Here is a 26,881-nt window from a genome sequence, read left to right on the forward strand (position 1 = left end):
AAGGACAGGCTGGATGTGGCTCTGGGCAGCCTGGGCTGCTGGTTGGTGACCCTGCACATAGCAGGGGGTTGAAACCAGATGATCATTGTGGTCCTTTTCAACCCAGGCCATTCTATGGTGCTATGAAATGTCTTGAAGTGCAGCCTCATCAGTGTTGCATACAGAAAGGCCATCACCTCCCTGCTGCTGCTGGCTGCACATCTCTTGATACAAGCCAAGAGTGCAGCTGGCCTTGGCCATCTGGGCACACTGCTGGCTGACGTTCAGCCGGTTGTCAGCTAACACCTCCAAATCCTTTTCTGCAGCACAGCGTTCCAACCGCTCTGCCCCAAGCCTTCAGCCTTTAGCTTGGCACTGCGAAGGGGACCATGGACTTGGGCTGGGATCAGGCACCCGAGCGCACACTCAGTCCCTCTTCCCCGCCCCAAATGCCGACTGCTGCTCACGTGAAGCACATCGCCGTGTTTTGTGTCGTGGGATCTGGGCACTGCGTGATGGCAGAGGACAGCCAACAGGACTTGTGTCACCGCCCGACGGGTTGCCGCCGCAGTGCATCGCAAGGGCCGTCAGATGCTACACCCTCCCTTCCGAGCAGCCCAAACGGCAACGCTCCATGCACGCTGGGAACGCCGGGGGTGACTGAGTGCAGACCGCACCCCCGCCCGCACGTCCCGCCCCGCGCAGCGCCGCCCCGCACAGGGAAAGATGGCGGCGCCCGAGGCGGCGTGGAACCGCGTGGACGTGCCGTGGCCCGCTAGCAGCAGCGCGGTGGCCGTGAGCGCCCAGCACCCCGCAGGTCCCCGGCTCGGTTGCCGGACCGCGCGGCTGGGATAGAGTGGGGAGGGGCGGAGGCACCGGAGCCGGAGAGGCCGCAGGGAGGGCCGGGAGGGGGAAGGCGACCCTGGGCGTGTGGAGTCTGGGGCGGGGAGCGCGCGTGGGGAACGGCAGTGCGCGCGGTCGTTGCTGAGTGCCTCCCGTTCGCAGTGAGCTGCCTGCCGGCCCTGCGGCGGCGCTGCGTTGGCGCCCTGAAGCGGCTGTCCGGGCCGGGCCTGGCCGCCGAGGGACGCGTCTTGCGGGCCCTGCTCTACGTCTTCCACAGCAGGCTGCTGCGGCACCGGCCTTACCTCGCTATGCAGCAGGTGAGCGGCGGGCAACCTGCCTTGAACACCTCCAGGGACGGGGCATCCATAACCTTTCTGGGCAGCCTGTTCCAGCACCTCACCACTCTCTCTGTAAAGAACTTCCCTTTGACATCCAACCTAAGTCTTCCCTCCCTCAACTGAAAACCATTTCCCCTCATCGTGCAGTTACCTACTCTTTCAAAGAGTTGATTCCCCTCCTGTTTGTAGGCTCCCTTTAGGTACTGAAAGGCTGCAATGAGGTCACCCTGCAGCCTTCTTTTCTCCAGGCCCAGCTCCCTCAGCCTGTCCTCATAGGGGAGGTGCTCCATCTTTGGATCATCTCTGTGGCTCTCCTCTGGACCTCTCCAACAGCTCTCTGTCTTGTACTAGGGGCTCCAGACCTGGACACAGTACTCCAGATGGGGCCTCACAAGAGCAGAGTAGAGAGCGACAATCACCTCCCTGTCCCTGCTGGCCACCCCTCTTCTGATGGAGCCCAGGATATCATTTGCTTTCTGAGCTGCAAGAGCATAATGCTGGCTCATGTTAAGCTTTTTATCCATCAGAACCCCCAGGTCCTTCTCTGCAGGGCTGTTCTCAAGGTCTGCTCATTGATTCCTAGGATTCCTTCAGCCCAAGTGCAAAACCATGGATGGTTTGTGCACACCATGCACTGGTCCCAGAATGGGCCTGGGACATCGTGCAAAGCAGAGCTCTATTTCAGCTGGTGTGTCTTGGAGCCTCATGCTATTTGATTCAGCTGGGAGGGGGGAGGTTTGTGTGTGGAAGAACAAATGCAGGCTGTTCTGTCGGGCACTGCCTCTCCTAAGGCAGAAGCTTAACTCTTCAGCAGTTCTGTAGTGAAGGGATTGCCATAGTCTTCAAATAACTATGCTGAAATAAAACAGCAGTCATTCTTACCTTCTTGATTCATTTGTTCCGTATTGTTTTTGAAAGACTGGTTACATCCCAAACACATTCCATTGTTAATATTTCAGAAACCTCTGTACTTTATCCCCATCATGCTGCATTATCACAGAGACACAGAATATCATGGGTTGTAAGGGACCCATAAGGATCATTAAGTGCAACTCCTGGCTCCATGCAGGACCACCCAAAAATCAGACCGTCTGCCTCAGAGCATTGTCTAAATGCTTCTTGAACTCCATTTATATGCTGCAGGAGAAACCATGCAGTGCCAATGAACAGTGACCTGCTCCTGCTCTTAATTCCCTGTTCACAGTAAGGTGATAAAGGGGTCTCTTCTGCACAGTGCAGATATGGGAACATGACTGCATCACACAAACCTGCAATTTGCTATTAAACTGATGAGGGGAAGGTGTCACTTAAAATACTGACTGCTCTTAGACAAGGGCATTTGTGTCTCTCAGAACACCAGCTGAAGGACTTTCCTTTTTTTTTCTTCTTTTTTTTTTCCCTTTTTTTTCCTAGGTAGAACAATGCTTGAAGCGCCTGTGGAAAATGAACTTGGTGGGCTGCATTGAAACCCTGGCAGAACTGATTCCCAGGTAGGTATTGCATACATGACCCTGTATGCAATACTACCCATTGATCAGCCTACAGAACTGAAGGCCTCCTTCAGTTGCTATGCTAGATTCAGTTGCAGATGCTAGATCACAGACGTCTCCTTGCCCTTGTCTTGTCACAGGAAAAATAAAGCCGAGGCCCAAGCGGAGTGCTTAGTTCCCAGCCAGCCTATGCTGGAAACGGTGGCTGTGAAGGTGCTGGGAGGCTGTAAGCTCATACTGCGTCTGCTAGACTGTTGCTGTAAAGCATTTCTGTATCCTTTTTTCACTATGTAAACATTCTTACAGCTCACCGGCAGCACTTCACGAGGCCAAAGGAAGGTCTGCTGTAGGCTCTGTATTGCTGGTGGACTCCACTGTGCAATTCATTTGTGCATGTTGAAGATTCTTTGATAGCCAGACATCTTATTTTCAAGTTATTAGGTAGGAACCTCAGGCTGTTGGCTGGCTGCTGTTCCAGCCTTGAGAAACCCAAAGTTTGGATACGTATCTCCCAAATTATTCAGGATATTGCCTTGTGAATTGCCTGTAGTTGGTGTGTTCAGCAAGTTTCATTACATACTGTTTATTCTTTAACCTTAACTGGTGTAATCTTCAGCTTGTCTGTTAAACATCTCTGTTCAGAAGAATTCATACTTTTGAACACCGTGGCTTCAGGCTTGTTGAGCCGGCTATGGTTTGTGTATTTGAGTTTGCTGTCTTTTTGACATGCCTGTCAGGGAGAAAGCTTGTGATTAGAACATTGCTGCTGAGTGAGCTTTATTCAGCTAGGAGGAGAGAGGAAAAAGATCTTATAAATCAGAGATCCCTCCATCCTTTTGGACTCGATTCTAGCACCTGAAGAGTTGTGTGAGTGGAGAGTGCTGTTTTGGAAGGCTTTGTTCTTTGTTCATCATAAGCTTTTTGGAGTGCTAATAAAAACACAGCATTACTGCTAGCCTGCCAGACACTGACATCTGGCAGTCTGCAGCAAGCAGTACATCTGCCTCGTGCTGACATGGAAAGGCTGTGATGAAGTTGCTCACTAATAATTTTCCTGGAAAATCATTGTTCTGGTCAGAGCAGCACTAAGAAACAACTACTGCCTGTAACTGAGGAAGTAACAGGACTGTGCACAAGAACATGCTAAAATTGTTTTTCACATAAGAAATCTCTTTTTCCCCAGCAAACACAGAGCATCAGTGCTAGCACAAGTGTCCTGAGTCCACGTGCACTGCTCATTAGAAAGACCTCTTGTGAAATGATTTGTGCATGATGTGAGAGCTTGCACTCTACAAAGCTGTAGGACCAGTCACATCAGTCCTGTGCTGTGGTCATGAATGTGCCTGAAAGATGGAAGGTGTTTTGGCAGGAGAGGCTCAGGCTAGTATTAAAGGAAAATGTGATGGAATGTAAAGAGAAGGGCCTCTACTGGATGGAGAACAAAGGGAAAGGGCAGTTTGAAATGTAATTTTTTTTATAATCAACTCTTCCCCTTGAGTTCAAGGCAATTGTTCAGTGAATATAAGCACAAGTTCTTGCTAGGGGAGAGTCTACACCTTTGTCTCCTCCCTTCAGGATTCAGTACAGGTGTGTACTGCAGAGCCTCATCTCCCTGTATGGCGTGGTATCAACATCACTTCATCTGGTGTCTGAGACCCAGCAGATGCCTTACATCAAGGGATTTACCTTCCCTTCTGATATCAGTAGCTTTCTTGGAGTTAACCTTTCTTCTGAGGTGAAGAAACAAAAAGCTAAAATGCTTACAGCAAAAAGACCTACCAGCTGGCTGAAGAAGCTCTTCCCAACCACGTCAGAAGCAGTGTCAAAGGTTGGGAAAAAGAGAGGTTTTGTGACCCCTGCAAGTGCTGTGAAAAACAACAGCATCCCTGCAGATGACATTGGAGAACCTGTTCTGGCAACCAGAGACAGCAGAGGTAAAGTCTTTTGCCACAGTGCTACTGGTTTCTGAGATCTGAGACTGGCTGCAGCTTTGTCTAACAGAGCCAAGCACTTTTACTACCCAGAGTGTGGTTCTGGTACTAACTCCCCTCTCTTGTCCTTGGAAGAGGATGCACCCTTGATTTTATAAAGCTGTAGATAATGTCAGTACTGGGGAAGAAGAACTGTTTTTAAACAACACAGCAAAGAGAGAAGCAGGTAATGAATGCTGTGTACAGGTCCTGTATTTTCTTGCTTCTGTATAATTGGGGCTCAAGTATGGCAAGGGATGCAAAGTCCACACGAGTAAGTAACATAATATAGGGGGCACGTAGCCCAGAACTAGCAATCCTCTCTTGCAGTCAGGCCTATGGTTGGTAGTGACAGTCATGCATCTGGATATGTGCATGAAGCTTTTATACATGCAAGCTCACCCTTACAGCCACCTGTAAATCTGCATCTTCTTCATCCCTTGCTAGTTACCATGCAGGATGATGAAATGCTTGTAAGTGCTGAGCATAGGCATGAGTCTGCTGAGACAGTGGAGAGCTGAGAGCTCAGCAGGGCAAAGCATCACAGTGTCTTTGTGCAAGGTCCTAAAACTCTTTGCTTAATGGGAACTCTTCTCTTTCTGTAGGGAACCACCTGTGGTTTGATGTGAAGAGTTTGCTTAGACCATCCAGACCTCCAATACAAAGGGTTTGTATGCCACCATTTTACAGGAGTTTGCTTTTCTGTTGGCTTTTTTTTTTTAATTTGCTCTAAAGAGCCTGGCACTTGATACCTGTATGATGGAAGATGTCCCCTTTCCTTGCCTTATGTTACTCATCTAACAGGTCATTCTGTTATGAAAGCACTTGTTGGTTTGTCACATGAAGTGACCAGAGAGGAAGTCAGTAGACAGGAATAGAAATGCTCATTGTGTGTCTCTCCTTAGGAAATGCAAAACACAGTGCTTTGCTCCACTCCAGCAGAGGATCAGACACCTCATGTTTTTAGAAACCCAACTATTTTTGTTCTTTGTTTCAGGGTAGATGCACGACATCAAAACCTTTTAAAGAAACATCAGTGTCACTTTCCTCTTCTGTGGCAAAATTGCAGCATGCTGGGCCTTTTGTGCAGATGTTTCAAACAGCTGCATCTTTTGGTGAGCTGTCAGAGGCACTCAGAAAAGCTATTCTGTGGTGCAAAGGCAATAAACTCAAATCAGCAGCTTATTTTCTGCGCAGCAAGTTGTTGAAAAGCAATCGGCTGCACCACGTGGAGGCGCAAGGATGCAGGTATTTTTCCTGAGTCTGGGGGTTCTGGATCTGACTTTCTATAGTTTAACTTCACATGTTTTGCTACAAGGCAGAGAAATACTGTGGTCTAACCTATTTTTTTGAGCTTGAGCACGATCACACCTTCAGGTCACTAGAACTGCTGATATGAATACTCTGTTTAGCTTCACTTGTGAGAGGATTTAAAAAGTTACTAAGTGCATGAATACATAATAAAGAGGGGGGATGAAAATGCAGCTTAGATTATGTGCATGTATAATGATGCTAGATGATGTAAAGGGCATCAGATTTCTTGAGAATGCTATGGCTACCACTGTACAAGATGCTGTTTCATTTCCTGGGTATGACAAATGAAATGGTAAGAGAATGCCCATATCTATATCTCTGAAAGTTCTCTTTTGTACATCTTCCTTTCTCTTAAGCTTGCAGAAGAAACTGTGCTGTGTCAAAACAACGCTCTGTAAATACCTCCTGTGTGGCTCACAGAACACAAGCTGGCCAAGGCAGTACCATGGGGCATGGTTCTTTCGAAGGAGGGCAAAATTCTCCAAGTGCTCAAAGAGAATTCTGAAGACTGTTCAGCAAAAACATTCTGAGCTTTTTGGGGACCATGTGAGCAGTGTTTCACCCATCGTGAGGCCTTCAAGTTGGAAAGGATGTCCCATCATTCATACAGCCTCTGTGAAACAAAGTACAGCAGGGACTCCTAAACAGCTGCTGTTAAAAGAAAGCCCCAAGTCTGTGCACAGAGATTCTGAGAATGTGGATATTGATTCTATTTTTGCAGTAATGGGTGTCTGATTCTGGACTGGGAAGAAGAAACATGTCTCGTTTTTCTAAGTAGAACTCGGAATGCCTCTAAGTGTCTTGGTACCTCATACACCAAGTTCTGCTAACAAAGGAATAACTATCTTATTTTTTTTAAAGTTTTTTTTTTCCTTTTTTATGGAACAGTGTTCAAAACAGATGAGTAATCTTTATCCTTTTACCCAGCCTTGTCCAGGGACTGCAGCTTTGAGTTACTTCCTACTCAGTGCCTTTTCCCTTTTGCAGGACCACCTGTTATTCGTGCTGTGCATTCAACAGCACTTAATTACCACCCAAGGCAGAAAGCTGCAGCTGATCACTTGCTGCTGCTCAGGCCTAAAGATCTGCCCCTTCTACATAAAGTGTTATAACTCCTCTCTTGCTGTTTGTACAGACAACAGCCTTGACTTGCAGTGTTTTCACCATTCTATACTTGTTATCCTTGTCCTGAAAAGAAGTTAACCAAATCCTGTTGCTTTGGAAATAGGGCAAAGCACAGCCAGAGCCTGCAAGAGTAAACCTACCTTTGAAGAAGTCCTCCAGTGTCCTGAAGTCTTTTCAGTATGCAATTTTTGCCTGCTTGGCAAAGCGAAGTGTAGCTATTCCAGCACATATTTATTGCTTGCTCTAACACCATTTCACATGCTTAGTGCTTTCCATCAGGTTCTTAATTACCTGGTGATCCTGATCTTGGGGTTATTTATTTGAAAAACTTCTCTGAATGAAGTCAAACCAGCTTTATAGCTGAGCATCTGCCCAACAGGGGTAAGGAAGGGGTCTAAGAGCAAGTAAATCTGGAACAGGTTAATTTCAGTTCTCTAAACATACGGTAGAGAACAGCAGAGCTATGTCTACTAGGACAGAAACTGCACTTCAGAGCCCATGAGATGCTAGAAGAGCTCATACTTTTTTATGTGCCCTGTGTTAACTGGTCAATATAAGTTCAGTCTCTGAAGAGTGGGCACAGACTTGAGCTGTTTTATTCAAGGATTATATACAGAGCAGAATTTTTAATAGTTTGGGCTTGAAAACTTCTTTTGTCCAGTTAACCAAGATCTATTTTCCAGGTTTCTTGTCAACAGAATACCTGGCAATAACCAAAGTAAAGAACTTGGGCCTTCTAGATGCCAGATTCAACAGTCCCACAGCAAACAGACTTCTCACCTTTAAAGAATCCTTAGAGCTCATTTCTCAAATTCACAGAATGGTATAAAAACACATTAGGAATAACACGTGCAATCAGGTAACACCTGGCTGCTTTGAATGCCTACCACAAGAGGTTGAGAGGCAGGGCAGATATCCCAGCAGCAATGATCTCCACCTCAAATAAACCCCTGAAAGCAACACACGTGACATTTCTTCTTCTTACAGGAGCCCACAGCATGCCCCCGTGAAGCCTGTACGCAGCATCAAGATCCATAATTTGCTTCATCAAAGGCCTTTCTGGCACGTTTCAGTTCTTCATTCATAGTCAGAAGGTCTTTAACTCTGGCAAACTTCCGGGGGTCCTTCCGGATTAGGAAGACAATGTCCTCAACCTGTACACGGCCCTGCCGTCCAATTGACATGGCCTTATGTGTCTGCAAGAGAGAAAAATCAGTGTTCCTCTACCCCTTTTAGTTTTTTTCTGATCTCAATCCCACTGTATTCCCTGTCATTTTTAACAGTCTAGAAGCAGCAAGTGCAGGATGTGGGCATTGCCATCCAAGTCCCAGAAGAACTTACAAGTGCAGTACCTCATATGCGTTGGGTACCACTCTACAGGAATGCCTTTGGAACTGAAGCCGGACTGGGGAGGGAACACCTGATGTGCAAAGTGCTTGAGGAAACAACATCAAGCAGAATCTGCATGCAGTGTGCAGTACCTGCATCAGAGGAAAGTCTGGTGTTCTGTTGAGGGTAGGCAAGGCTAACTTCTCATGAGAAGAGATCCACAAACAATACCACTTATTTTCTGTTCTTGTTTATCACAATTGCTCAAGTAGTATCCACGTGTCTGGATCAGCTTTAGGGCCCAAACATCTGCACTTATTTTATGGCATGGGATTGCATTCCCATCTGTGTAAAGGCACTGAGAGAACACACGCAGCGGACAACCTTTCAAAACTGAGCCATTTGTCAGCTGAACACATAGTGATGCCACAGGGTGCCTCAAAGTCAGCTGTAGATTTTTTCCTCTGCTACTTAAAGGCTCCAAACTCAGCCCTAAATCCATGTGCAATAAAGTGCATTAATTTTGTCTTAATATTCAAAGAGCAACATCTGAGTTTAGATTTCTTCCTAGCTGGAACTGAGTTTTTGCCTGGAATACCGCTGTCATTAAAGCAGAGGGAGCCAAAGCAGGCTCCCTAGATCAGGTTGCACAGGTAGGAGTCCGGGTGGGTCCTGAACATCTGCTGACAAGGAGACTCCACAACCCCTCTGGGCAGCCTGTTCCAGCGCTCCGTCACCCTCACCGTGAAGAAGTACTGTGCACATTTGTGCAGAAGCTCCTATACTCCAGTTTGTGGGCATTTCCCTTTGTCATATTGCCACACACCACTGAAAGGAGTCCAACCTTGTCTCTTTTCCTCCCGCACCTTAGATATTTATAGACATTGATCAGATCCCCTCTCAGTCTTCTTTTCCAAAGCTGAACAGAGCCGCCTTCAGTACACCACCTCTGGCTGACTTACCATTTCTGTGATAAATTCTATCACCAGGTCCTCAAGAATGTCCACAGATTCTGTGTAAGGGTTCTGGTCATCCCCGAATCCGTACATCATGCATCTTACTGCAGGAAGATACACAGCGTGAGGCCTCTGCTCAGCACATCAGCAACGCTCCCATCCCGAGCTCCCGCCCAGTCACCACAGCAGGACGGTACCCACTCCCGGCAGGCAAGGAGTGCAGGGAACACGTAGGCAGAAGCCAACAAAATCCCAGCAGCGCGCACGGAACGGGATGTCAGACAGCAGCATGCTGGACCGGCCCCGCACCGAACGCTTTACCGGCCCCGGGGCAGCTGGCACGGCGGGTATCACACCGCCCCGGCAGCCCCCGCCTGGACTCACGTTCTTTAGAAAAGAGCCTCTTCCTCTTGCCCTGCCCGCCGTCCAGTCCGCCGCCGGCTTCCTCAGAGTCCTCCTCGAACTGGAGGGGCACAGCGGAGGAAGGAGGCCGTTAGACGGGGAGCCCCCTCCCGCCTTACGGCTAGACGCGTGGCCGCTCGCCCCATGCAAAGAACCCGCAACCCCCGCCGCTCACCGGCGCATCCTCCTCCTCGTCAGCCATGACCGCCACAGCCCGCCAACGCTTCCGGTCGAGGACGGAAGACCTTCCGGTTGCTCCGTCCCGCCTCCCACGGGGGCTGCCATCTTGTTGTGCCGAACCATTCTCTTAGAGCGCTTTCTTCTCCTGCCCTGACCAGTTCTTGCACTTGAAGACCTGCCGGCTTCCCTGAGTGTCTTTGCCCTTCAGAAACGCTTTCCATGGGATCCCGCGTAGAGTTTTCTCAGTATGTTTATATCACAGACTCTATGTCCAGGATCTGCTATGCTCCTGACACTCAAGATCCTTGCTGAATGGTCTGTAGCACTCGTATCGCAGTGCTACTCTTACTGGCCTCTTCCTTTCTCCCAAAGCTTGCAAAGAAGGCACGTTTATCTCTGCAGGGAGTGATTAGGAGACTGCTAATACAGCATCTGCCTCTGGTTAGCAGTTGATTTGTGACTTTCAGGTCACAAGCTGACAGTTCCTGTACACATGTAGTATCATAATGAGTATAAATCTAGGGAATCTGCAGATAAGAAAAGCAGTGGATATGCTAAATCAAATCTCAAAATCAATTTTAGTCTCTGACTTTCATTTTAGGAAAAATAGTATTGGAGTATCAGTGGAGCTTTCTTGCAGGTAGCAAGGCATTGAAAGAGCGCAGGTCACTTTGTGACAAGGTTTTCTGGAAAAAGGATCTTAAATAAATGCTCCAAATTCCTTTTCAGCATGTCAGTGGCTTGGGCAAGAAGACACAAGCTTTTGCTGATGCATAGGTCTGTCCAGAAAAGCTGAAGATGAAATTTGACAATTTAAGGCAAGTGCTACAGTTACAGTACCTAGTTCCATGCCCTGTCAGGAAAAGGTTCTGCAGAGATCCACTCCTGTTTCTTTTTGACTTAGTTTTTCAGCATGATTTTGGGTAAACTCCTCCTACGTACATGGATCATGGCAGATTACTTGAATTTCACAACTGGAATTTCAGCACTAAACAATGTTCTTGTGGAGAATGTCACCTTAAAACATCTTTAGGACTTTTCCTAAATGATGGAGTAGCATGTGAAACTTTACCACTGTTTTATTAAGCAATGTGACATACACAAAGTGGCTTTAGGTATCCTGCTTGCTAGGCTGTGTCAGCATTTGTGCTTGGAGATACCTTTCAGGCAACCTGTTGCGCTTAACAGAACAGTTACAGTTTAGGGAAGAGTAATGGCTGCTGGTTTGCATCATGGGGAATGATACCTTGCTAACTTAAGCTATTCAGAAGATTTTTCTTTAGGAAGCTGAAGAAGAGGAAGAAAAAGATGCAGCTGAGGTGATGACACTAGAGAAACAAAACCAGTAGACAGTAGAGTCAAGAAGATGGAACACAGAAGGATCTCAAGTAAATTCAAAGGAAGTGAATACACTGCTTTCAGGTGTCTGAGATTGAACAGCCTTCCCCAAGGCAGTCTGTGGCTGCTGCCATCTGGAGATACCACTTGCCTGAGGGCTGAGGGCAGCAGTCCAGCAGCACTGTGTTCATCACAGGAACCACTGGGGAACAGCATCAGCACAAATAGCCACATGGTGCACAAATGATACAGTGGATACAGTGGATTATTAAAATACAAAAACATCATCTTCCCTATTAAACTAAATAGTTGATGGCTGTTCAATAATTACCTTATTGAGCACAACAGTTTCCTATGCTTATATAAGATTTGAGTAGCTATATCTGAAGTAGTTAAAAATCAAGTATTTAACAAATGCTTGAACAGTGTTAAATTAGTATTAAAATGGAACAGTGCATACAGGCTTAACATTCTGGCTAAGTCAGTAAGAGATACAGTAGTTAGCAAACCCAATATTAAAAATCACTTGTGCACATAAGGGAAGGACACTTCTTTTGGTGTTGATACAGCTGGCTGTAAATTGATGAGATGGCAATAAAACAGATGTTACATGGAATGGTTTCAGGATCTCTCCTTCAGTTTGCTGCCAGGCCCACCACTTGTCAGCGAGTGAACGAAAGAGAGAACTTCTGTGTCCACAGCCTCAGAAAATGCAATTCTTCATTCAGCAACACAGCACACTCCTAAGAACTTGGCAAGAAAGTTTACTTGCCAGTGTGTCACAACTGTTTAGCCAAAGCATGCACTAAAATGCTTGAACATGTAAATCCTGCTTAATTTAACTTCATTTTATTTACTGTCATACCTGTCACAGAGGCATCGATTCTTGCACACAACAAACTGAGGCCTTGAAGATTACAGTTTCTTTGACTACAACGATGCCTTTGAAAGACACTGGTTTTAAGATACTAACACACGCTTATTCCTGAAATGTTGATGTGCACGTCAACATCTCTCTAGATCCTATTGTATTTATTTCTAGAATCAAACACCCACAGGCAGTTTGCTTTGGAGCATTTTGGGATTATAAACAAAACAGCAGAGTTTTACAGGCTTGATCTCTGCTTACATGTAGAAACTAGAGATCCACATCTCTCTACAGTATTCCTCACCTTGCCACTTCCAACATGTCCGCTGGAAACAAACTTTGCTTCAAGTCTAATCTGAGAGTTACAAGAAATTCCTTAATGTAGCAAACAGTAGAAACACCACCTTCAAGCCTCAGAGTGGTTTATGAAAGAATTACCTTGAGATTTAAACACTTAATGTAAGTTAGCTTGAACAACTGCATACACAGAATTGGCAGTCTTAAGACAGGACGAGTCCCAGGGCATGACACAGGCACTTACTAGCTTTGGTCTAAATTCCTGTGCACAACTACTGCTATTTAATGGCAGTTCTTTTTGTAGATTCTGTACAAGCTCTGGTTTCCCCCACATTGTACTCTTAGGTACAGCGGTTGTGGGACCTCAGTATTGTGCTTCAACTCCCAGCACAGGACAGATGCAGGTAACAGACCCATCTCTGATAACTCAGCTGAGGGCAGCTGCAGAACTTCAAGTGGGATTTAAAACAGAAGGTAGATGCAGCACCGAGTGATGATAAAGTGCAGGAGGAGAGAGTTCTGCTAGGTGTTGTTCATTTATCACCACTGTTTCAAGCCAACCAGAAGGCAGATCCCATAAAGTAGGTTTCCTTTCCTGCATCCACCAGGAACAAGGACAACTGGACGTACACAAGCGAGGCATGCTATCGTGCTGAACCTATGGAATGCATAATGCAGAGGAGTTACAAAGGTGCAAAAATACAAGAAGTTTCCAAAAAGCCTTTTGCAAACAAAGCATTGACTGTTTTCACTCTGGATAGCCTTAGAGCAGGCAGGGTGCCCATGTGCTAGTTTAAACTTCTAGATGTCATTCAGCTCAACAAGGCAAGTTTAGTTCACTTAACATACGGCCGTGTTTTTTTCATTTCTAAACTAAATGCTTTTTTATTAATGAGATTACTGGGCTACCTGTAGTATTCTAAATACAGGTGCAGTGAATTTTTGAATGTTTACCTGAAGGGAGATGGAGTCCTTTATTAAAACCTGGCTTCTCTGGGAGTTCTCTGATTATTTATTTTTCCTCCACTGACACGAATACATAGGTTTTGTGTAGTACCCAGGATTCATTCACAGTGCAAATGTCTTGAATTAATGAGTTTATTAAGCAAAAAGCTTACCTTTAAAAACATTACCTTAGGCAAAAATTTATACAAGCTTATCCAAAAATAATTTTGGTGCTTCAGATTCTTACAACAAAATTCCAGACCTCTAGTTTTGGTACCTTTTGTTCCAGATGAGCTGAGCAGACCAGGAGCCAGACTTTTCAGCTGGCCTCTACAGTAGGCAGGTTTCCAGTAACATGGGCTACAAAACACCTTAGCAAGTGGACTCCTGAAAACTCCACAGAACTGTGGAAACAAAGGGATGTTCAGTGCCTGATGCTGCGTATCTAGGAGCAAGACAAGCAAATTCAACCACTGGCTGCATTAAATTAAATTTATCCCCACAGTGCAATACAACATTAATAGAGTAAGCACTTCTAATGTAATCAATGATAGCTTGTTACCACTAGCACAGTTCCAGACAAAGGTAGCTTGGTCAGTGCAAATCATCATCCACAAGGAACAGCAGCAAGAAAAAAAACCATTACCTGACTAGGAATAGCTGAGGAAAGCAACCCTGAGTTTTCTCCTTTACAAACTTCTGGATCCCCAGCACATTCTTTAACAACAGTCCCTTGGAAGCTCGGTCAATTTTCGTTAACACCATCTGTATGGATCCAGAAAAAGACAGAGAGGAAAAGAAGATGATTTTGCTGCTCGCCTGGAACATCTGGAAGAGCTCCTGGGGCATTCTGCAAGGCAGGCAGAGAATTCTGGGTCATAGCTAATTGGGAGAAGTGGTATAATACAGTGTACCAGAACACCACCACAGCCTGCACAGGCTATAGACCTTTTCATGTTCCTTGAGCTGAGCACTGAAAAATTGTCAATAAATAAATTTAAAAAAATCCCTCAGATGCCCCCAAACAAACCTTGGATCTATTTTATTATCAATAAAGAAGGCAGAGTGGATGGTATTACTAGTCAGGTAGGACAGCTTGCAAAAGTTCAGGTAGGAGGTACATTCCTTTATAGTTATATGCTAAAGGTAATCTAACACCAGTCAAGTTTTCCTACTGCTTCCACCTTCTCAAGAACAAAGTATTACTTACCACATAAGGAATCCCAAACTCCTCCAGCATCTCTACTGCAATAAGATCTGTGCTCTGGATTCCTACCACAGCATCGACTAATAGAAAAGTCCTCTTCAAGCTGTCAGAAATACAGGCAACAATAGTCAGCACCATTATTTTATCCTGCTGTGCTCCTGCCAAAGTCATAAGCAAGAACAAGAAATGCAAGATTTGGAGAAAGAAAAGCCAAGAAAAGCCATGCACAGCAGCTGAGAGTTCAGCATGGAGCAGCACCTTCATGTCTTCTGCTGTTCGATCTGGCTAAGCATGAGTGACTGAATAAGGGTCACCACAGAGGTTTCCAGGGAACAACTTCAGACTCATCAACATGACCACTGAATGCTGCTAGCTCTGTGGCATTTTATCTTCTGATTACATGAATCTGCAAATTAGGCATTCATCTCTCATTACTGCATTGAGGTATAGTGAAGTCCCTTACTTGTGCCGCTCCTGCAGATAAGCCTCCACCATATCCACAAAGTCTTTTGGGGCACGGTAGCCATACCCTGGCATATCCACCAAAGTGAAGTACTTCCCTACGTTGAAGAAATTCATCTTCTTTGTGTGGCCCTGGGGAGAGGATTTAGAAAAGAAGAAGAAAGAGATGCTAAGATGGGCAGTTAGGTGATAGCCTGAAAGTGGTCTCTGTTCCATACCCCGTACATAAGCTGTCATCTCCTCCTCTTCTCACAATCCTCTATGGTTTTATCTTTAAAATAATCAACTAAAAATACCTTCACAGGTATCTTGGTTCTTTTACTCCATGTGCCAGGTGTGTTATGCACTAAGGCTGAGGAGCTATGCGACCTGCTTCCCACCTTTCTCTGTGCAAAAGCCAGGCCAGTGCTGGCTGCTCTCCTTCTACTCGAGCCTTTCCCTCTTCCTCAGTCACACCGCCTGGGTTACCAGCAGCTTTTGGCCCAGAGAGACAGAAGTTATAAACGGCACTTACTGGAGTTTTTGACACTCTGACCTCCACTTCTGGAGCCAGCGAGAACAAGGCCCGGATTAACGACGACTTGCCCACGTTGCTCCGGCCGATGAAGCACACCTGTGCTAGAGAAGAGCGAGCACTTCCACACCGACCTTCAGCACGGGGCGGCCGGCACCCACCGCCGCTTTTGCAGCCGCACGTGGCACAGCGGGGACAAAACCACAGCGCTGGGGTCGCCAAGCCCACCCACCCGGCCTCCCCGCTGTCCCGGCCGCGTCCTGACCTCGGGCCGCGCGGTCGTCGGGGCGTGCTCCATACGCACGGCGGAGCTCACGTAGTCGATGGCGTGACCGCGGCGGGAGGTGAAGAGCATCTCGGCGTGCTGCAGCGCGGGCAGCCCGGGCTGGAACAGATTGAAGGCCGCCTCCTCTGCGCCGGGAGCCAGGTTGCGCGCCAGCCGCTGCAGCGGGAACATGACGCTGTCGCGGCGGCTCCGCTCCAGCTTCAACACCTGCGAGAGGCCGGCCAGCGGCAGAGGAGAGCGGCCATACGGAACCCCCGCGCGGCTCTGCGCCGCCCGCAGCAACAGCATAACGGCGGCACTGCCCGGAAGGCGGCGGGCGGGGAGGGGCGGGGCGGGCTGGGCGGGCTGGGCGTTACGCAGCGTTTAACCCGTCGGTGGCTTGCTTAGGCCGCGCTGAGTGAAGGAAAGCTGTCTTGAGCTGCACATACTTCGGTTGCTCCCAAAGCAATGCCTCCGAATTGTATTCATGGAAACGACAACGGATACAATACAGACAGGAGATATGTAGAGATATCTGTATTCCTGTTGTCCCCAGTGATGCGAACAAATCATAGACTAACAGAGAGAAAAAGCTTAGGCTGCTGACCAGGCTGGCCGTGTGTGGATATGAAGGAACAGCCTTTAGGTAACCATAGAATCGCTCAGGTTGAAAAAGACCTTAAAGGTCATCAAGTCCAACCACTATCTAACCACACTATCCTTACTTTAACAACCCACCACTAAATCATGTCCCTGAGCACCACATCCAAATGGTTTTTAAACACATCCAGGGATGGTGACTCAACCACCTCCTTGGGGAGCCTAGTACGGTGGAACAGCCTCTGACAGCTGCTTTTTGTACTAGGCATACAGGCAGCAGTCCAACACTGCCCTTCTTAGCATTTGGGAGTTTCTGTGGCCATGGCATCCAGAGGCTGCATGTGACACAATCCAGTGATGCTGAGGGCTCTGTGGCTCACATGGGTCACAGTTCTGAGGTTTCCATTACACTGTTACACTGGGCCACCACAGTCCTCTGAACAGCCGTGCTTCTGTTTTGATACAGAGATTTGAGAATGTGTTTCAGGATTGCTGAAAAAATCATCAAATTTTTAGTTTATTTGCGGTTCCATTTTCAGTACATTACCTGTGAATTTTCAAATGGAATGTATAGAGTTGCAACTAAAAATCTGATCACGTCCTGCCACCAGACCTCTATTTGCCCTTCTCTTCACAGTCACACCTTATTCATGTCATCGCTTTTTGGCGGTATGTACCTTTATGAACAATTATTTTCAAGGATGAAGCACAGGAGGAGTAAAATTTCATCAAAAATCCCTATTAAACACATGGAGAAATCACTGAGAGTTGCAACCACTGCCATCGAATCAGCCCAATCTGCTGGTTTCACAAAAACAAGGCCATATATCCCACTAGTATTATACTTTTGCTGCTCTCTTTTCTGGTATGTTCTAATAAAAAAAAATTAAAAAATGAAAGAAGTTTTGTTACTTACATTCATTAATTATATTATATATTTTATGGTGGGCTCTCCAAAAGTAATGCCTCTTATTTTATTATGTTGGCCAACAACACCAGAGGTGGATGTTGCTGGTATGGCAGTAGAGGTGGAACCTTTCTGCCAGTATTTCCTTGTGTTTCATTGCCATGCGACAGATGGCAGCAGAGGGGCAGTGTGACAGAACTGCGTCTGGCATGGGAGTGTGGATGAAGCAAAGCTGTGCCACCGAGTTACTTCATGCAGAAAAAATGGCACCCACTGACATTCACTGATGCTTGCTGAACATTTGTGGAGATCCAACAGTGGATGTGAGCACAGTGAGGCAGTGAGTGGTGTGTTTCAGCAGTGATGACAGTGGGGCACCTCTGCTGGTGCAGGTTTCGACGAGTGTGGTACGCAGGGCAGGCTCCTGTTCATTGCTCGCAAAAATTCACAGCTAATCTGGTGACTATTTTGAAAACTAGTGTTTTGTCGCTGAGAATTTGCTCAATCAAATAGTGTTATTGTGCTCTTTGTATCTGTTGTAGTTTCCATGGATATAATTAGGAGCCATTACTTCAGGAGCAACCGACATAAATGTAGCCTGGAACAATTCCCCTTCATTCTGTGCAGCCCAGGCGATGCAAAAGGTCGGACTCTCATGTAATAGGAGGAGCTTCCCAAGTGGTTGTTGTTGCTCGCTATGCCCACGAGATGGAAGTGAGGGTGCAGGCAGTGTGTGCACATGGAAACACCCTTACACAGACAGTGCTGTGTTCCCCAGGACTCGAGGAGGTGTTTGCCATTTGGTGCCCGGGGGTGAGCCAGCTGGCGAGCAACTGCTCCGCAGTGCGCTTTGGGACACCGGTAGCTAAAAACAGCCCTTGGTACATCACTAACTGGGGAGGAAATGGGAAGGATAAGGCCACTGCTAGAGGTGTGATGCATGCACAAAGTCCCCCCAGGACTCCTGCAGCATTGAAGAAATGACACAAAGGAAGCAGGGCACCTTGCAGTCATTCGCTGTACTTTGCTACCACGAGAAAATCAGTCTCTCAAAACACAGAAGTCTGAAATGAGGCGGAGGAAACAGTCTGAGGCTGAACGACACCTAGAACCAGCTCCAAAGATGTGCTAGAGGCAGATGTAAAACAGCCCGGTCAGAAACTCTGCTGCACAGAGCAACTACCTGTGACACACCAATGATGCTCGTGCCACCTTATTACCATTCTGTGTGGCTCCAGTGTTAAAGGACGACAGAGGATGACCTTCCAAAACTTGAGAAACAGCAGCCAGCCCCACCACTGGACCCCCTCCATATTGCACTTTCATGGCCTTTCCCTTCATCATAGGCATGCAGTAAATTGCTGTGCTGTGAGCAGCTTGTAATTCAAACTGAAAAAACGACATTAACTAGGAGAATGTGAACCTCAGTGCTTCCAGTTTTCATGGCTCAGGCCATGTTTTCTTCCTCTGTCCGTTAGTGCTAAGCTCTGTCATCAAGAGGAAGTGGCTGAAGCTCCCATGCTAGAGGGATATCTGCATCAGAGTGTTAAATATGTTCTTTTCATCTTGGGCTCATGTCTACACATTTTAAATGCTTGTTGCACATGACCTCCAAACCACACAGCAGAGGCTGTACTGACCAAGGTAGCTGAAATTGCTTGTCAAATATTTTGGAAATAAAACTGCAACAACGGCAGAGATGAAAATTTCAGTGTATCGTGACTGTTGGCTATTCTAAATACAGAAACTGTGAACACAGGAAGCCCAACTTACCTCTTGAACTTATCCAGATTCACCTTTGAGTCATCAATGGGCGCTATGCCCCTTCTCAGCTAACACCTGCAATTTGGAGGAGGGATGGTGGTGAGATATCTGCCTTCTTGCCAATGGTTTCTTCATCTGTGGATGCTTTGTGTCTGTTTGACCAGAGGACCAAAGCCCTTTCAGGCAGGCACATTTCAGCACAGCCATGGACATCTATAAAACAGATGACTGCTATGGGGCAAAGAGCTCTGTTCCCTTAGGAACAGGCAAAATAGGCAGCACCTCATTCCAGCCCGGTGGCTTCAAGCGCTGGGAAGGCTAACACTTTGGAGATAAAACTCCATTCACTGCATTCATTTCCAAAGAGGTACATCTTATATCTAGGAAGGTACCTTTGCTGATATGACAGCAGGCTTAATCACGTGGGCAGCCTCTACTTACCCACCTTCCCTGCCTGGAGGGGAGCAGGGACTGGCAATACATTTTAGAGAAGAAGTCTTAGGCTGTTTGGTACAAGAGGAAAATAGAGTAGGCTGGAAGGGAAATGGATTTTAAGAGGGTTTTATTTGGCTTTTTAATATGCCGAGCATCCTTTAAGCAGTAGGATAAGAATAACCTTGCCCCCATTCTTGATGATAAAATCCCCACTGTTGGATCAGAGCCAGACATAAAAGTCACTCTGCTTGTACTTTGTGCAACCTCTGCTACAGATTTTATCTTCTCTAAGTAACATTATGCAGAAGTCCAGAAAGCGGAAAGCAAATACCAATACAACTTCCTTTACGTTGACCAATTCAGTGCACAGGAAGAAGCTTCTTGATATGAATAACCATCAAGCTGTAGCCACAGTCAGGGGTCTGTATGAGCACAGGAAGAGCAGTGGCTCTAAGTGCTGCAGATCCCTAGCAGGGGAAGATGGGGAACTCACAGCAAGCTGGATGGTGCAAGAAGCCTGCATCACCCATGAAAACAAGAGCTGCCTTGGAAGTGGTCAGGAGCACCACATGGACCATTGTTCTGCTCACCAGCACCGCAGTCACAGGAGCTACAGGTAGTTCTGACAGTATTTAGGGATCAAGTGTCTGTGAAGGGCTGAGAAGGAAGGAGCAGTGCATCACAATGATCTTTTTCTCAATTCTTCTTCAGATGGGGAAAAAAAAACAACCAAAAAAAGTAAGGGAAAGGATCTTAGAAATTGCCAAAGGGAATTTCTGATGTTTTCTTTCAGCTAAATGTTGTACTTACTCTTCTACTTCGTCATTTTTCATTCGATGGCGCCATAATCAGGGAAATCGGTTCACATAAGTTTTCGAGTGCCAGGAGAGAATTTGACTCTTGTGCTTGACCTGACTGCGGGGGTTGTTCATATCTACCACAAAACAGGAGTCAGTCTTTGTTTGTTCTTCTCCTGTACTGGGCAATGATGCTGAGGGAAGGGAACTCCAGGAGACCTTCCCACGCCAATGGGCTCAGCCAGCCTTTGCTTCCAAGTCGTGTTACTTATCCATCGGTTTAGGGAATGGGCTGTGCAGAGGAAAGGAGAAAAACGAAGGACCGACTTTGGCAAACACAGCCATGAATTTGGCAATTGGTTTCTGTCTAAAACGAGACACGCAGCTCTTGGGCTGGCGGTGACAGGACCTCACTTCAGAATGTAATGGTGCTGACATTTCCCCATGAAGCACGGAAGAGAACTCCAAGGCCATATGTGACATCTTGAGCACTTTCTCATACCTCTTTCTCCTTCCTTGTCTCCTCCAGGAATTAACAGAGTGTCAGCACACCTGGGTCACAGCGCTGTGATGACCTGCTCCAACAAAACAAATATAACTATGGTAACATGGAAAACAAGCCCCAAGACTGGACGCCAGTGCACCTTGGCATACCTGATTGATAGTAACAAGACAGAAAAAATCAACTGCAGTGACAGAATAAACTGGAGATCCAGACCAGACTGGGATCATGCACTTGAGATACAGCAAGTAGCAATGGCTGATGAGGGAAATTACACCTGCGAAGTGGTAAATGCAGATGGGAATTTCCATAACCCGTATCACCTGACTGTGCTAGGTAAGGGTCTCCTTCCTCATTTCCCTCTTCTCCAGAGGACCGTGTCCAGGCCTGGGCAAACAAAGCTCCTCTCCTTGTGCATGGGAGGAAGTTTAGGGTAAGAAGAGGAGCTTTCTCATGGCAACAAAGGGTCATGCATTTCATTTAGAGTAACTCTGTTTCTTCCCTTTCGTTATTTGCCAAAACTCTCTTACCTTCTGTTGCTGCTTTCTCCCCTGTAGAGTTATAAATGATGAGTGTGAAGCAATTTAGAGAACTTTAAAGAAGGATTCTGAATGAGCACACTGATACCCTGCAGTCACTCAGTAACAGCTGCTTGGGACTAGTCTAATTCAGCCCTGTATTCTGGGGTATTCCCTACCCCCAGTGTCCAGAAACACCTCCTCTCAGGGCACGTGGCTGTAGTATCTCACTTGAATGTAGAAGAATTGTCCAGAATGAAAAAAGATATACTATGTTTGTCTCTTGTGGCTTTGGAACACATTGCTGTGATGAGATGGCACTTCCAATTCCCCTCTTCTCACTATGATCCCTTTGGATAGTCGATAAAACCTCCTATCCCACTGCAGCAACCCACATGCATCTCCCCCCTTCCTGGTACTCTGCAGTTTACCCGAGAATGGCTCTGTACTGCGATGACCACGGGAACCCTGTGTGCGAGGCAGAGACAGAGAAGCCGGCTGCTGAGATCTCGTGGGTCCCACAGAGCAACTCCACACCCACAGCAGACAGTCACAGTAACGGGACAGTGACAGTTCTCAGCAGGTTTGCAGCACGTAGCAGCAATGGGAAGAATGCTACCTGCATCGTGTCCCACACAACTCTGAACGAGACCAAGTCCATAGACTGCTCCTCACGTAAGCTTCCCTTTGTGTGCTCAGTTTCCTGTTTAGCCCTCTGTTCCTGCACTAAGACGTCAGTGACGCTGGCATGACTGCAACCATGCAGCCGAGCTGAAGTTTCCAGTGAGAAATTTGTTGGGGTGGGGAAGGATAAACAAATGTGCTGTCAGAATTGAAAAGTGCTCTGTGAAATTCTAGGCAAGAAGATAAACATGGTACTCTTCCTTTCTAAAAATAAGGCTGAAATTAGTCTTATTCAGAATTATACAGCAAATAATATTTTCTAGAAGGTGTGATTCTGTCAGGCATGCAGTAAATGGTTTGTGAGGTGCACTTAAAATAACTGTTTCTCTTTAGACCGCAATGCACGGTTTCATCACTGTGTCATCAGCCTTGCTTGTCTGCTGGCCTCCTTTTTCCTTTTGGCTGTTCTTCACCTCTGCATATTCTGTGATGCCAGGTATGTGCAGGATGTGATACATATAACACCCCTCTGGTCACACCTAGAGAAGTTTACGAGGGCTTCTGGTGCTATTTCACATCATGTGCAGTCATGTCAGAATCTGTCACAAGTGAACCAGCTCAGCACATGTTCATGCAGGTTTATCAGAGATATGTAACATCACAGCTGCTCTTAGAATTCATTCATTGGTGCTCGAGACCCGCCTCCTGCTGCCATACTTCTTCCAGTAGCAAAAATACAAAACAAATGGTCAGTTCAGTTCCACTGATAGAACAGTTCCGCAGATAGAAAAAATGGGATTTTCAGGCTATGAAGATTAAATGACAGCAAAATATCTTCCAGAGGTTGGGTACACACTTTTGGACAATGTTGTCTTTCTCAAACAAAGGTAAGGAAGGCAGGAGTCATGCAGAAATGCAGGAAGTATTGCACAAGATCAGAATCAGTTTGTAACTGTTTCACAGTTCTGGCAGCAATCTGGCAGCATGGCCAGTTATCAGTTGTATGCAAGGTGAAACTGCTATGCAAAGTTACAGTACAAACAAGTAATGCAGAAACAAAATGAAAGTATTTTCACTTGAGGTTACAGATATATATAATCACAGATGTAAAGCCTCATGTTTCTGAAATTCCCCACCAAAAGAAATAAATAGGAGGAATTCTGTTCTTGCATTCCTAGAGCCCAGAACTGCATTTCTCAAAAAAATCTTGGTCCTCACATTTACAGTACTGATGTTTTGTTTTCAAGAAAGAAGAGGAACTCATAGAAGCCAAGGCATATCCATGTGCATAGCTGTCCAAGGCTATTCCTAACTCAGCACCTGAGCAGAGATGAAAGAAACTCCCTATATGCCTCAGTCTCAGCAATGTGAGATGTCACCGTGAATCACTGTGTCAAAGCATTCAGGCAGATGAAGCAAACATCCATGAAGCAGCCAATGTAACTGTGCAGAAATATGACATGCAGGGCAGATCCTAGCTGATCTTTGTCAGCTTTCTCTTTTATCCTTTCTCTAAGGTAACCATAGATGTCATCACCCATGCAAGTATCCTTTTTTTTTTTTAAATAAACACAATAAGAAAGTAACTCATGGTATATAGAAGGAATTCACTCAACTTTAAGTACATCACATCCTCATATTCAAGAATCCTATTTTACTGGCTCAGAAGAAATTTTCTTGCATACTAACAATAGCAACTTTCTCAAGATGGTTATGCAGGGACTGAAGTTAGCTTCAGTTTGAGTGGATTTATTATTTTCATTGGAAGAATTCTGTATCTCTGTATAAGAATGACCACAAACTGAGCCATCTACTGGAAGACTGTGTAGAGCAGTCGCTAGTGAAGGCTGAGGCCAAAATGCTGTTGAGTACTTCTGCCTTTTCCTTGTCTGTTGTTATCAGCCTGGCTAGATTATCCACTAGAGGGGGTACACCTTCCTGGACTTTTCCAGTTGATGTACCCACAGAAGCCCTTCTTACCCTTCTTTGTGCCCCTTAACAAATCCACTTTCAGTTGGGCCTTGGCCTTCCAGACCTCATCCCTACACAGCCCAGCAGCATCCCTGTTGTCACTGCCTGTGCATTTTCTTCTTGCTCTCCAGTTTGACCAGCAGGTCTTGATTCAGCCATGCTGATTTCTTGCCTTCTTTTCCTGACTTCCTACACTTGGGGATGGAGAGCTCTTGTGCCCTCAGGAAAGCTTCTTCAAACACCTGTCAGCTCTGCTCCATTCCCTTGTCCTTGAGAACAGATTCCCAGAGGATTTTGTTGACTAACTGCCTGATGAGCTGGAAGTTGGCCTTCCTAAAATTAAACTTCCTGATTTTGTGTATCTGATATCCCTCAAGAGTGTGAACTCCATCACTGCATGGTCACTGCAGCCCCAGCAGCCTCCAATCCTGATGTCACCAATCAGTTCACTTTCATTGGTGAGCAACAGGTCCAGCATTGCAGCTCCTCTGGTGGGGCTGTCCCTGGCTTTCCCTGAGTGTCAGGCATGCCAAGTACATCTAGACAGACAAAAATAGGTATAAACCATTTGAAGACACATAATTGCTTGCTCATAAATCCTAATAACTTGGAAGATGTATTGTTTTCTCCTTGAATAGCAAACTAGCTTGCCTCCATTTCTTAGCTGACATCAGTAGTTTATTTACCACTACTTTTCTTCTCCTCACCTTTTTCTGGTGCAGCTGATAAAGTCCTGTAAGTCACTTCCTGGGCTGTTTCTGGCCATGACATTTGATGAACACAGCTGATGATTCCATTCCATGCTCACAGACACAGCCTCATTGTGCCCATCTGCTGTCACATATGGCTGTTTGGTCACAGGAGAGCTTGAACTTTGTACAGCTGACACACAATTCAAGTAAACTCGGAGACAAGAGAAGAATCATCTCACTGCTATGCTAACCAAATTACTGCTAATTCACTGTGGTAACCTAACTGCCTTATCAAAAGCCAGCAGAAAACCACACTGACTTTGATATTTGTAGTTATCCTGGTAAGTTTCCACAGTGTGCATCAACCGACTGCATGCAAGTAGTATTCAGCTAAAGTGCTTCTCTGCAGCATCTGAACAAGCTCTGGGCATGTGTACATACAAACCCACATGCAGACACACAGCTGCTCCACCAGTGGTTGTATTTTACTGTAAGAAAACCTGCAGAGCTGCAACTCTGCTTGGCTCTTACTAAGTAAATTACAAACAATACACAGATAAGACTTCTCTTTTTTCTCTCTCTTCATCAACTGTAGGACAAGTCAACATTTCAGAGATGCCAACAGAGTTAGCCCCTATGTTAGCAATATACCACCAGTGCCAGCAGAATGCAAGATGTGAATCTTGCTGTAATGTTTGGGGCTAGCATATGGTATTTGACTTTTGCCAGAAAGAAAAATAACTAGCATTCTTTGCTGGAGTTTCCATTCAAACAGCTCAGAGCCTCTCTGTCCTCCTTCAGAGATGAAAGAGATCAAATTCTTACAGTAGAATCCACAGGATTATATGATCAACCTTGCCACCATTCTTTGGTCTATTTATTCTCAAAGCCATCACAAATCCTTCTGCAGGACTGAGGATAAAGCCACCCAAGATTTCTACATTGTGAGTTTCAGTCCTGTCTCCTGAGCAGCTACTGGAACAACCTGGAATGTTTTGTCCTTTATCTCACCAGATGCCAAATATTCTCTTTGGCACGTTCACTACATAGTGAGCTTCGGCAAGAAAAGATTGCTTGCCTTTTTTTTTGATTGTGATTGGTTTTTAATATACCAGTTTTAAATTATTGTTCTTCTTATATGTAAAAAAAAGAGGAAACAGTTCTGACAAATTCAGAGACCACACTAACTTTCCTCATTGCACCTTTACCCCTAAGTAAGTACTACTCTAAATATCAGTCCTTCTGCAGCACAGACACGCTACTGAGACCGCAAGTTGACCACAGACCCCTTTCTTTTGTTGCTTGGTGAGCCTATCCCAAAGTATTATGTAAAGCCATCTCACATCCTGTTCACTTGCAAGAACTCTCAGTGAACTCTCCAGCATCACCATCTGTAGCTCTTCCATACTGCTAGTTCTGAATTCCTAGTACAATTCTGCTCTTTTCCCTACTAATCCTGTTTCAGCATGGTTGATGGGACACATTGAAAGATATTTTCAGTTCCCCAGAGTATTTCTGAAGCTTGGTATGAGGATATAAACCCACGCCTGTCTCGCTGACAAGCTCTCACACCAACCTGTAGAGTACCCTGCTTTTCTTCTGTGTGCTATGACTCATGCAACCTGTCTGATCTACCCCAAGATTGCCATAAGGGAGGAAGTACTACAGCAGTGGTGAGGAACAGCCAGGGAGGGGACAGGGCAAGTGAAGCAGAGGCTGCTTGGTTCTCTCAAATGCTGATGGTGCTCCAGCGTGAAAGTGATGCTGTGTTCCAGGTGGAGGCAGTTTCTCTTTATAGGGGCAATGAAACTGCAGAGCAGACTGTGAGGGAAGGCATGACTACATTAAAAGAGCTCTTCTTGTGTCTAAAAACGAATGAACAACAGACATTTCTGCTTAACTCTGCTACTCAGAGGCTCCTCTATCTGTAACAGCTGCTTTCTCCAAAAGCAGTTTTAAAAGCCCTGTTATTAATTTTCCATCTTTGGATGTGTTCAGGCATTGGCAAAAGACCACACTGTAAAGAAAAGATGTCAGCTGATATTATTTTGAGAGAGGAATAAGCTGGGATCATGCCTGGACACTGATAATACTTTGTCATTACTAGAGGAAGAACGTTTCGTTCCCGGCCCCTAACATCTAATGCAAAATATATATTCACCCAGTTGTGTGCAAAGAAGGGACAAGCAGAAGCCACAGTCACTGTTATCTATTTCCACATGCTTTTCCATACTGTCAGCACAGGAGGC

At 46.0% G+C, this 26,881-nt stretch overlaps 4 protein-coding genes across 7 annotated transcripts in view; 2 read left to right on the forward strand and 2 right to left on the reverse strand.

The window, feature by feature from the left end:
• The first annotated feature begins 679 nt into the window (after positions 1-679).
• Positions 680-7,512, forward strand: NEPRO (nucleolus and neural progenitor protein). Of its 2 annotated transcripts, XM_048944908.1 has the most exons (9): positions 680-796; positions 985-1,139; positions 2,574-2,650; positions 2,791-2,922; positions 3,267-3,344; positions 4,226-4,584; positions 5,226-5,287; positions 5,618-5,868; positions 6,291-7,512. In XM_048944908.1, exons 1-9 carry the CDS (start codon positions 706-708, stop codon positions 6,667-6,669), a joined length of 1,584 nt encoding a protein of 527 aa, XP_048800865.1. In that variant the 5' UTR covers positions 680-705; the 3' UTR covers positions 6,670-7,512. The 2 variants fall into 2 exon arrangements, with proteins under 2 accessions (XP_048800865.1, XP_048800874.1); XM_048944917.1 differs by lacking the exons at positions 2,791-2,922; positions 3,267-3,344.
• Positions 7,513-7,639: 127 nt separating this feature from the next.
• Positions 7,640-9,995, reverse strand: TAF13 (TATA-box binding protein associated factor 13). Its single transcript, XM_048944972.1, has 4 exons — positions 9,922-9,995; positions 9,729-9,807; positions 9,351-9,448; positions 7,640-8,255 (listed from the first exon to the last, which is right to left on the reverse strand). The coding sequence occupies exons 1-4, from the start codon at positions 9,946-9,948 to the stop codon at positions 8,085-8,087; spliced, it is 375 nt and encodes a 124-aa protein (XP_048800929.1). The 5' UTR covers positions 9,949-9,995; the 3' UTR covers positions 7,640-8,084.
• A 2,205-nt stretch (positions 9,996-12,200) lies between these two features.
• GTPBP8 (GTP binding protein 8 (putative)) lies at positions 12,201-16,161 on the reverse strand. Its single transcript, XM_048944964.1, has 7 exons — positions 15,823-16,161; positions 15,558-15,656; positions 15,045-15,175; positions 14,585-14,684; positions 14,021-14,139; positions 13,652-13,778; positions 12,201-13,087 (listed from the first exon to the last, which is right to left on the reverse strand). Exons 1-6 carry the CDS (start codon positions 16,129-16,131, stop codon positions 13,694-13,696), a joined length of 843 nt encoding a protein of 280 aa, XP_048800921.1. The 5' UTR covers positions 16,132-16,161; the 3' UTR covers positions 12,201-13,087; positions 13,652-13,693.
• A 472-nt stretch (positions 16,162-16,633) lies between these two features.
• CD200R1 (CD200 receptor 1) overlaps positions 16,634-26,881 on the forward strand; it is a 49,918-nt gene continuing 39,670 nt past the window's right edge. Inside the window, exons 1-3 of one of the 3 annotated variants that reach the window (XM_048944939.1) lie at positions 16,634-20,144; positions 20,855-21,163; positions 21,772-22,020. In XM_048944939.1, coding sequence (XP_048800896.1) covers positions 20,009-20,144; positions 20,855-21,163; positions 21,772-22,020 — 694 coding nt within the window. In that variant the 5' untranslated portion in view covers positions 16,634-20,008. Of the gene's footprint in view, positions 21,164-21,771; positions 22,021-26,881 lie in introns of all 3 variants that reach the window. The other 2 variants (XM_048944931.1, XM_048944954.1) reach the window with 2 other exon arrangements.

This window comes from Lagopus muta, chromosome 1 (genome assembly GCF_023343835.1).
Source record: "Lagopus muta isolate bLagMut1 chromosome 1, bLagMut1 primary, whole genome shotgun sequence".
In the NCBI taxonomy this organism is placed as follows: domain Eukaryota; kingdom Metazoa; phylum Chordata; class Aves; order Galliformes; family Phasianidae; genus Lagopus; species Lagopus muta.